Genomic DNA, 12,029 nt, shown 5'->3' on the forward strand with positions numbered 1-12,029 from the left:
TTATACCTGATGAAATGTTTATACCTGATGAAATGTTTATACTGATAAAATGTTTATACCTGATGAGCTGGTGATTTTTGACTAAGGAAATCCTGTTTGAGAGCGCTAATACTACCCAGGTTAAATGAAATGTTTATTCCTGCCTGACGCAATGTTTTACTTTTACCTAATGAGATGTTGCCTGATCTTTGATGAAATGTCTTATGCTCCTGCCTAATGCAGTGCTCCCTAAGTACCTTTAGCTACTCCATGAAATGTTTATTGCTGAGTAATGCAGAGTTTATTCTTCTAATGAAATTAGTTATTGCTACTGTGACTATTGATTTGCTCTAAATGATTTACAGAACGTGATCTTGATCTAGATAAAAGCTACTTGGTTTGAATCAAACTTACTGGTGTGGTCTCAGTCATTGTGTGCGCACACTGGCTCAGTGGATGTGTGTGCTGTGTGGTCACTTTACACCTAAGCTTTCGGGTGCCTACCTTCTCGGGCCAAGCTACCCCCCTCCGGGGAACTGGTGACCCCAGTTCCTACAGTCAATAACTCATTAAACCTTAAATACATGTGTATCCATTGGTTGAATTAAATAACATAATAAGTTGCAACTAGGCAGTGAAATGCCAAACAAACACAAAAAATTAGAATGATTTGCTCTTCCTGGCCACACCTCTAACTCTGCCCACTGACCCAAGCCTCAGGGTATTCCCGCCCCCTGATCTCCACCCACAGTTCCCCTACTTTTTTCCCCCCAATTTGACCACTGGCACACAGGCACTGTGGAGAGTGAGTCCCTGCACTTTTCATGAGCACACAGGCACTGTGGAGAGTGAGTCCCTGCACTTGTGTTTCCATTTAAAGGACTACCCACGAGGTTAACTCTTTGGAATGAAGAAGGTAGTGCATGGGGATAAGGCGCTCGTACCAGCTTCATACCTCTTTTGCTGCTTCTTTTGCCTGCAGGGTTACGGTTGCAGCTTGCCCAGCAAGGGCGAGCTGATATGCCACCAGCTGACATGCCACGAGCATGCATGCAACCAGCCGACATGCCACGAGCATGCATGCAACCAGCTGACTTGTCACAAGCATGCATGCAAGGAGCTGTCATGCCACGAGCATGCATGCAAGGATCTGACATGTCACGAGCATGCATGCAAACAGCTGTCATGCCACGAGCATGCATGCAAACAGCTGTCATGCCACGAGCATGCATGCAAGGAGCTGGCATGCAATCAGCTGACATGCAACAAACATGCGTGCTAGGTGCTGGCACGCAATCAGCTGACATGCCACGAGCATGCATGCAAGGAGCTGATATGCCACGAGCATGCATGCAAACAGCTGTCATGCCACGAGCATGCATGCAAGGAGCTGGCATGCAATCAGCTGACATGCCACGAGCATGCATGCTAGGCACTGGCACGCAATCAGCTGACATGCCACGAGCATGCATGCAAGGAGCTGACATGTCACGAGCATGCATGCAAACCGCTGTCATGCCACGAGCATGCATGCAAACAGCTGTCATGCCACGAGCATGCATGCAATCAGCTGACATGCCATGAGCATGCATGCTAGGCGCTGGCACGCAATCAGCTGACATGCCACGAGCATGCATGCAAGGAGCTGACATGCCACGACGATGCATGCAAACAGCTGTTATGCCACAAGCATGCATGGAAGGAGCTGGCATGTCAGGAGCATGCATGGAAGGAGCTGGCATGCAACCAGCTGACATGCCACGAGCCTGCATGCAAGAAGCTGGCATGTCACGAACATGCATGCAAACAGCTGTCATGCCACGAGCATGCATGCAAACAGCTGTCATGCCAAGAGCATCCATGCAAGGAGCTGGCATGTCAGGAGCATGCATGCAAGGAGCTGGCATGGAACCAGCTGGCATGCCACGAGCATACATGCAAGGGTCTGACATGCCACGAGCATGCATGCAAACAGCTGGCATGCCACGAGCATGCATGCAAACAGCTGTCATGCCACGGGCATCCATGCAAGGAGCTGGCATGTCAGGAGCATACATGCAAGGAGCTGGCATGGAACCAGTTGGCATGCCACGAGCATACATGCAAGGGTCTGACATGCCACGAGCATGCATGCAACAGCTGGCATGCCACGAGCATGCATGCAAACAGCTGTCATGCCACGAGCATGCATGCAAACAGCTGTCATGCCACGAGCATGCATGCAAGGAGCTGGCATGCAATCAGCTGACATGCCACAAGCATGCATGCAAAGAGCTGGCATGCCACGAACATGCATGCAAACAGCTGTTATGCCACAAGCATGCATGCAAACAGCTGTCATGCCACAAGCATGTATGCAAGGAGCTGGCATGCAATCAGCTGACATGCCACAAGCATGCATGCAAGGAGCTGGCATGCCACGAACATGCATGCAAGGAGCTGGCATGGAACCAGCTGGCATGCCACGAGCATGCATGCAAGGATCTGACATGCCACGAGCATGCATGCAAACAGCTGTCATGCCACATGCATGCAAACAGCTGTCATGCCACGAGCATGCATGCAAGGAGCTGGCATGCAAACAGCTGTCATGCCACGAGCATGCATGCAAGGAGCTGGCATGCAATCAGCTGACATGCCACAAGCATGCATGCTAGGCGCTGGCACGCAATCAGCTGACATGACATGAGCATGCATGCAAGGAGCTGACATGCCACGAGCATGCAAGCTAGGCGCTGGCACGCAATCAGCTGACATGACACGAGCATGCATGCAAGGAGCTGACATGCCACGAGCATGCATGCAAACGGCTGTTATGCCACAAGCATGCATGGAAGGAGCTGGCATGTCAGGAGCATGCATGCAAGGATCTGACATGCCACGAGCATGCATGCAAACAGCTGTCATGCCACATGCATGCAAACAGCTGTCATGCCACGAGCATGCATGCAAGGAGCTGGCATGCAAACAGCTGTCATGCCACGAGCATGCATGCAAGGAGCTGGCATGCAATCAGCTGACATGCCACAAGCATGCATGCTAGGCGCTGGCACGCAATCAGCTGACATGACATGAGCATGCATGCAAGGAGCTGACATGCCACGAGCATGCAAGCTAGGCGCTGGCACGCAATCAGCTGACATGCCACGAGCATGCATGCAAGGAGCTGACATGCCACGAGCATGCATGCAAACGGCTGTTATGCCACGAGCATGCATGGAAGGAGCTGGCATGTCAGGCGCATGCATGGAAGGAGCTGGCATGCAACCAGCTGACATGCCGCGAGCATGGATGCAGGAGCTGGCATGCCACGAGCATGCATGCAAGGAGCTGGTATGCCACCAGCTGACGTGCCACGCCCATGAATGCAAGCCGTTGGCATCCACTCCGCCCAGGGCGCGCTCTACCGGGCTCCTACAGTTCGTAAACTGCGCGCGTCTCACCACGTGCAGTTGTTGTGATAACATTTGATTGGAGGCTCTCAGGGAATGGACGGCCAAAGCAGCGAATCAGCTGTTCGAAGCGGCCTGCCCAGTGTCCGCCCTCAACCACGCCCTCGTCCATTCACTAGTGAAAGAGTAGGCGGGCTCTCCGGGCCAGGCACCCAGGTCGAAGCGTGATTGACAGAGGCACTAGAGATAGAGGACGGGCTATGATGCCGAGGAGGCCTTCCGGACGGCGAGCCGGGCGCCATGCTGAAGTGGAGTAAATACAGTGACTCAGTGCGAGAGCTCGGTGCGAATCGCCAACTAATAAGGAAGGTCTGTATTTCCTGTCGCAGACAGGAGCGATAAAGAGTAGACATTAGATGTTCACAGCGCGCACATACTTTTCGCAGTTGTGAGTTTCTATCGACTTTTTATGCCACACCCGAGGCAGAGTCCACTCTTTCAACGTCGGGTACGTTTTGGCTCTCATCTGCTGGTTTCCTGCCGGTCCCCCCCGCCCCCGTGCTCGCGCCGGGCTCCGCTCTAAGATGGCGGCGGCGGCCGCACGCTCTCCCGCTGGCCCCGCCCCCGCGCTCCCAGCCGGCTCTGCCCTGCGAGAGGGTCAGGAAGGAGAGCTGCGCCGGCGGCTGGAACAGGACGAGTGACCAAGAGACAGAGACGCGGCTGCAGCTTCACCTGGACCCACACAGAGCGCCTCCCAGCCTCTAAGCGCCCTTCAGAGCCCGTCGAGTGACCCCTCCCGGAGACACTCGCAGCTGCCCCAGACCCCCCTCGGGACAGACATTCAGACAGGGCCCCCAGCTACTCAACAGCCCCTCTAGTGACCCCTCCCGGAGACGCTCCTGCCCATGACCCCCCTCGGGGCTGACATCCATACAGGACCCCCCTCGGGGCTGACATCCATACAGGACCCCCCTCGGGGCTGACAACCATACAGGACCCCCCTCGGGACTGACATCCATACAGGACCCCCCTCCCGGTCCATGTCCCCTCAGATACTTAACCAGGACCCCCAGTTACTCAACAGCCCCTCTTGTGACCCCTCCCAGTGACACTCCTGCCCCAGCCCCACCTTGAGTTGCTCCTCCCTACAGTCCCCACCTCTGTCCCTTCAGCCCCTTTCACAATCCTCCTTGTGGCCCCCTCCTCAGGGGCCGTCAGCCTTACAGGACCCCCAGCTAATCAACAACCCCTCTTGTGGCCCCTCCCTGTGGCACTCCAGACCCCCCCCCCTTTAATACCCCAGAGCCTCCCTAGGGCTGTCCTCCTCACAGACTCTTTCCTAGCCCCTGTCCCTCGGGTCCTTTAACAGGACCTCGTGCGCCTCCTCACTGTGATTCCCCTTCCACAGACTCGCTCCTTTGGGCCTCTCTTCCTCAAAGACCTCTTAGCCCCCATCCCCCACCCCTTCCAGTGATTCCCGTTCCTTGGAATTCTTCCTTAAGCCTTTTCTCCCCACTCCCTAATCACTTTTCTTGACCTTTTGACCCCTCAGTCCTTCCTGTTTCTCCTTCCAAACCTTTGTTCTTATCATACCTGCACAGACCCCTCACCTCTGCTCCATATTCCTCCCCTCGCTGAACACCTGATTTCGTGGCCATCTCATCCTAAGAAATCGCCCAGCTGTGCCCCCCACAGCCCTCAGATTTCTGTCGCCAACTTTCCAAGCAAAAACCCACCAATCCTTCGCTTTGAAGATTAGATTTGACATTGATAGTTTCTTGCGCCCTGACCCCCCACATTTCCCTCTCTGCTACGCCCCACCTGTGACCACCTCTTCCTCTCCGCTCGGGTTCTCCTCCTTTCTCTTTTATACCTGTTTGTCCTTTTAGGTGACACATTTTACTGCCACTTGCACCACTCTCTACCTGCAGCCATGGACAATTCTTCGGACGAGCAGACCCCACTCCTGGGAAGTAAAAGTGGGCGCTCGGGCTCCTCTTGGAGAGGGCCCTCATCATCCTCAGGACCTGGCCTTGGCTTTTCGGGGCGCCGCATGGCCTGTGCCGCTGTGCTGCTAGCTGTTCTTCTTGAACGTACTGCTTTCTATGGCTTGACTGCCAATTTGGTGCTCTTTCTGAACATGTCTCCAAACTCATGGGAGGGGACCAAAGCTAGCCAAGCGCTGCTGCTCTTCATGGGCCTCACCTACTTGATGGCACCTCTTGGAGGTTGGATTGCTGATGCTCACTTCAGCCGTTTTTGGACAATTTTGTTCAGTATGGTATTCTATCTGGTTGGCATGCTAGCCTTTCCACTCATGGCCTCCCCCCAGACCCGCCTGATCTTCTGTGGTGATGTGCCCCTGAACACCATAGAGAACTGTTCCACTCCTAATGGTTCTTCAGACTATAAAAACTGCGAGGAGGTTGGGGGTGGCTACTGTGCCATCACTGCCTTTTTTGGACTGGCTATTGTGGGGCTTGGAGTGGGTGTCGTAAAAGCCAATATTACGGCTTTTGGTGCTGACCAGGTAAGAAACTGTACTCTTTCCTATGTGCATCTGCTTAGACCCAGTCGCGGTTCATGACACCATTTGAGCTGAAAGGTTTCATGTAGCTGCAATTTTACTGTGTGTGTTCAAGTCTTTCTTTCATTGATTGTTTGAGATATGCACCTGAAGGGCCAAACATGTTTCCTGATACCACTTCAGGGCACCTTATTGCAGAGAATGCAAGAGGGAGAGTGCTGTACTGTTCCTATGTAGAATAGAGGAAGGTTTAGCTGGCATGACCAAAGGTGTAAAAGTGGCACCTTGGGGTATCCATTATGTTGGATGTATTTGCCTCACACACCCCGAGGGATGTCATGCTTCATCATCGGCGTTTGCTCCTCGTCGGGGAGGCGGTGCAATCCCCGACGGGCTCACCTCAAGAGGGGCTCTTTGGCGGAGATCTTTTATCCAACAGCCTTATGGTGAAGTGGGGGTGTGTGGGCAGGATGGTGTATGGTGATAAGATGAGAGCTAAAATGTAGCTGGGGGTACCGGAATGTACTTTATTCTGGGGGTCCCCTGGCTACAGTTAAAACATGGAACTAGCTTACTAGGTGTCAACACAGTTAGGTTGAGTGACGCTAGTGAAGACTAGAGGTCATAAGTGGTCGACATGTTTCTCGCAGTGGGACAAGTTACCCGCGATTCTTCAGGACCATATAACAAGTGAGAAGAGTGTAAAAAGAAAGGGGAACATGCTCATGTCATGTATGTAGTGTGTGTTACCTCTGTGTGGTATCCTATGCCATGAGGTTGGGGACTACCTGCCACACGAGGGTCGGCGGGAAAAGATATCAGAGAGGGCCCTTAGTTGAGGCTCATCCTGCCTGTATCCATGTTGCGTGACCTACCCGTCCCCGCCGAGCTCGACGGGGACGGGTAGGTCACGCGACATGGATACAGGCAGGATGAGCCTCAACTAAGGGCCCTCCCTGATATCTTTTCCCGCCGACCCTCATGTGGCAGGTAGTCCCCAACCTCATGGCATAGGATACCACACAGAGGTAACACACACTACATACATGACATGAGCATGTTCCCCTTTCTTTTTACACTCTTCTCACTTGTTATATGGTCCTGAAGAATCGCGGGTAACTTGTCCCACTGCGAGAAACATGTCGACCACTTATGACCTCTAGTCTTCACTAGCGTCACTCAACCTAACTGTGTTGACACCTAGTAAGCTAGTTCCATGTTTTAACTGTAGCCAGGGGACCCCCAGAATAAAGTACATTCCGGTACCCCCAGCTACATTTTAGCTCTCATCTTATCACCATACACCATCCTGCCCACACACCCCCACTTCACCATAAGGCTGTTGGATAAAAGATCTCCGCCAAAGAGCCCCTCTTGAGGTGAGCCCGTCGGGGATTGCACCGCCTCCCAGACGAGGAGCAAACGCCGATGATGAAGCATGACATCCCTCGGGGTGTGTGAGGAAAATACATCCAACATAATGGATACCCCAAGGTGCCACTTTTACACCTTTGGTCATGCCAGCTAAACCTTCCTCTATTCTACATAGGAACAGTACAGCACTCTCCCTCTTGCATTCCTTGTACTAGATACGGACACAAGCTGTTACTGGACCTTCCACCACCCTGAGTGGTAATTGGTGTCCGTTGATCAAATGATCAATCTTCCTCCCTCTTTCTTGATAAACACCTTATTGCAGATACATTGTTCAAAATTCAGAATATTAGCTGCAGTGAGATGTAAAGTACTTGGTATTGGTTCGTATGAAAAAGGAAAAAGTTTTCAAATATTGGTTTGGCTATTGCGTTAAATGAGACTTTTATTGATGCCTTGTATGGTATGCAAGTTATGGCGGAGGACAAATAACTGTAACGGGCCAGTGTTTGGAGTCCAACTCAGTCACTTTATTTGGCCGCGTCTTGTGATCTTTCTGAGTATGTGAATGGTGTGAAACGAGCCAGAGGTCTAGCCTCAGTCCTGTGTGTGTTGTAACGTTTTCAAGGTAAGCTGGCTGTTCACTCAGGGATAGGCTGAGGTGCTTCTGAGCATAGGTGCCTGTACGCCTTGGGATCACTTTCCAATGTCTTTGTCAAGTGAACTCTTGCTGACATAGACTCCATGTGCTGATCCGAGATGCATTGTTTGTATGGAATCCAGCTCCTACGTAGATTGGACCCATGTTCCAACACGGTATCCATTGTTAGTAGATTTTAATTAGATCCTGTCTTCTACCTGTAAGCAGCTATTTCGTCTTAATCTACTTCGTCTTTGGTCCCTTCTCAATATTGTGGTGTCATAGCAGTACCAAAGAGGACCTAAGGTTTGGTCTAACTTAACCTCTTCTACCTATGCCAAGTTAGACTTCTCTTCCTATCTGCATCTTGTAGTAGCTACAAGGCTACAAGTTCTAGTACTTTTCAAGACTCCTATTAAACACAGACAGTTCTAACGTTGCAACAGAGGAGCGTGGAGTGGTCATCGATATAAGGGACAGCCCTGTGCGTGACCATGAACCATCTCTCTGCTTTAAATGTTTTTTGCCATATTCATACTGTTAGACTCTAGCACCTTGCACTTGGTCTGTGGGCAAGATCCAGACTGGAGTCTTCACGCTCTTAGTTGGAAGGCCTCTGTGATCCGTGCTTTAAAATCAAAGTAATAGCCAGGTTTGTATATTTTAGCCTTGCTAATGGGTCTTCCAGTTCTTTGGCCCTTTTTCTGACTTCAAATTTTTGTACCCCTCGTTATTAACATTGTTAGTGACTTTAGAAAGTCGTGAATTCAATAAATCCATAGAAGGTGGGGGATTCCAGCTCTTAGCTAACCTGTGCCACTAAACTTTCATTCGACCCTTTGTGCTAAAAAATCACAAAAATGCTTATTTCTTTAATCACATGGGGCACCATGGCGTTGCAGTCTTTCTCGGTCTGGTCTGACCAGAATGACTACCAAGCCTTTATAAGTTTCACATCCATAATCGGAAACTACAGACTTGTGTGTGTGTGTGTGTGTGTGTGTGTGGGGGGGGGTAACCATTTGTCTCGGTGTTAAGAAAGCAGAAGTAAAACTGGCCTGTGGCAGTCGCTGCAGGCACCTTTAACACTTTTAACTTTGGTATAAAAGCTGGCAGGCATACATATTTTACTAGGAATCTTTCAAGCTAAATGTGTTTTCCCCTCAATGTTTGATTCCTTTGTTCCGCTCTGTCCACATGATTTTGGAAGGAAGTTGCTTGATCAGTGAATATCTTGGGCAAAGGCGAGGAGGGTCGGGTACAGATAGCATCACTGTGTGTCTTTTATAACTTTGGAAATGGGGCAACTAAATCCATCTCTCTTTTGAACATTTTACAATGCTGTTTAGGCTGACAAGTTCCTGACGTAGTAGTGCTTGATTTAAACTGGTGTTATTCAGAGGTTTCCTTGTGACTGTTTAAATATAGTTTTTATGCTTCTCTATCAACATGTGAATCCTCATATTATCTGCCCATGGTTTGAGCGAGAACAGGCAAATTCCATTGATGGTTTGTGACAAGCGGATCCATCTTTTTGTTCTGTACAGAAAGATCTCTTTTAAGGAAAATGTGACAGAAATGTTATTATTCAACAAAAAATATGAAATTGTAACCTGTGCTTCAGTCAAGAAGCTGGGTCAAAATCTTACACATTCAAAATTCTGATTTTGGTCGAAGTATTTTTCAGGGTGAACGATATTCTTAACTTTGTAAATCACAGAACATGTAGGTGACTGGTTACCACTCAGTCCCTTGGCGGTGGTCTTGCTAAGGCTATAGAATCCCCCCACCAGCCATCGTGTCTTTTAAAGCTGTGTTTAAAAACTCTGGTTACGTCACATTAAAATTTCTGATTGCTTCTTATTTTTGCCAATTTTGGATAGTGTTGTAATTATCCCCCCCCTAAATTACGAAATAGGTTATAAAATTCTTCTCAATTTGACAGCATAGAATAAGATTTGTAACATTTTAAATTAAACAAGTTAATAATTTAATTTGTAAATAGGCAAGTTAGGAGTTAAAAACTATTTTAGCAGCGCCTACCTGGAAATTTAGAAAGATTAATGCTTCAAAAAAATCAGTTACATTCTACTGAAAAAGAAAATTGTATATTTATCACTACACTCAAAGACAACACTCAAAGCCTATAGCAACCTCCTGGATCTTAATGTAATACATATCTGCCAATGACATTTTGTGTTTTAGGAAAATAAATTACTTTAGATGCAACTCATGACATCTCAGGCCATTTGTGCGCAAAAAGCACAATACACTTGTCCAGCATTCATCTCAGAGACCTGTGTTTACACCTTCAATGCCAATTTCGAATCTGGCTGTAAAATACTTGCTATATGGAACTTAAACTCAGTTTGTTTTGCCACTGATTGACACCTTCTTTTCATTTTAACCTCGGTTGTGTCCGCCAGCTTTGAATCGAGACGGAATCAATATTTTCCTTTATCTGTCTCTCTTGGGATCCAATGGTGAGTTGGGTATCCAGAAAAGAAGACAACAGTGCATTTAGAAAAAAGTAATTGCTTCATTTTAGTCGTTATATACTTGTAAAATGAAAATCCCTTGGGAATTATGAACTGACGTTTGCAATGCTGTGAAGTTGAAATATATATACAACTAGTTTACGCGTTGCTGCGATCTCAGAAGAAAGGAAATTAAGGAAACTTGTTATGATAACATTCAATTTACATTGTGTCATTTTTATTGAAACTTATTCATTGTAATATGGAAAACATTTTAAAGTGTTTTAATTTTGTTTATTTATTCGAGTGCTTGTGGATACACAGTATTTTTTTGTTTTTCCGTCTGGTGCGTACACGAATAAAAAGGTTTTCCGACGCTTGAGCTGCCCACATACAATTGTCCATGTGCGAAGCACGGATTCTCCAAATGTAGTCCACACACTTGCAGCGATTGTCCTTATGCTTTGTTGATGGTCATTGCAAAAGCGAGTTGCACCGGAAACTGTAAATGTTCAGTATTGGAAAGATTATGAGGGCAGTGGGAGGCCGGGGGCCGATATTTAACACATTTCCCCCTTTTTTTTTTTTTTTTGCCAGAAAGCTTCGCGGGAGTGTCCTCAACAACTTTCCAAAGTTTCATGCCGATCGGATGAATGGTGTAGTAATGCATAAAGGACAAACAGACAGACATACTTTTCGTTTTTATATATATAGATGTGGGCTGACGGTGCAAGCCTACAAAGGTCATTTCTTTGTTCCCTTAATATGTGTTCTTTCCGACACCATCAGGATGTACCTGTTATGAGAACATTTCCAGTAGCTGCTTTTAATACGTTGTTATAGACAAGTGGTGGCATTAGTTCTTCTGCCTCTGTCCTGGCAGCTGCCTTCTGCTAAGACTGAGGGACCCACTCCTTCACAAACTCACCCATTGGAGGAAGGAGACCCAGCAACGATTGCAGCTTTGATGAAGTCTTTTCTGAAAGCAGGAGGGCTCCTCACCCCTGCTCTGCTCACTGCGTCTCTCAGTATTTATTGGGTAGGTTTGACCAGCAGGGAAAGACTGACAGGGCCACTAAGGCTAGTGCCCAGACTTTGACCCCTCCTGTAAGTGTTGGAGGCTTGGACCAGATGGTTCACAGCCTTGCCACATCCAGAGAGCGATGTGCCAAGGATGGATTTGGGAACCAGTGGGACACATAGCGCCGCAAGTCAGCATAAAGCCCATTGGGACAAGAGTTGCAGTGCTGTGAGCTGTTGTGCTCTGTCCATGTGGGGTTGGAGGGGAGGCGGGCTTACGATTAAAGGAGGCATTGGATTCTGGCCAGAGAGCAGACAGCACTGATTATCCCTTCGGGCTGTGTACCCCTAGACCTGGATCCTGTCCCATCATGGAGATCACACGCACTGATCCTAGCCAGACCCACGTATTGTATGCAAAGACTGTTCGTGCACAAGGATATTGCAGGTCCTCCTGAAAGCTCTCTGCCTGTGGCTTCATGCCTCATGCATGTTGCACTACCCTGTATGATATTTTTCACGTGCTTTTGTGGTTCCTTCAATAATATTCTATGCTTTAATAAGCACATCCCATGATACTCCACCACCGGTGGTGATTTCAAATCAAACTGGGGTATCCT

The 12,029-nt window shown here is 48.7% G+C and overlaps 1 protein-coding gene across 1 annotated transcript in view; it reads left to right on the forward strand.

Annotated features, from left to right (window-relative positions):
* Window positions 1-4,015: 4,015 nt before the first annotated feature.
* The window catches only part of SLC15A4 (solute carrier family 15 member 4), a 317,983-nt gene continuing 309,969 nt past the window's right edge, over window positions 4,016-12,029 (forward strand). The window contains exon 1 of the mRNA XM_086942677.1: window positions 4,016-5,901. Within this exon, the coding sequence (XP_086798803.1) occupies window positions 5,305-5,901 (597 nt within the window). The 5' untranslated portion in view covers window positions 4,016-5,304. The remainder of the gene's footprint in view (window positions 5,902-12,029) is intronic.

This window comes from Lissotriton vulgaris, chromosome 11 (genome assembly GCF_964263255.1).
Source record: "Lissotriton vulgaris chromosome 11, aLisVul1.2, whole genome shotgun sequence".
In the NCBI taxonomy this organism is placed as follows: domain Eukaryota; kingdom Metazoa; phylum Chordata; class Amphibia; order Caudata; family Salamandridae; genus Lissotriton; species Lissotriton vulgaris.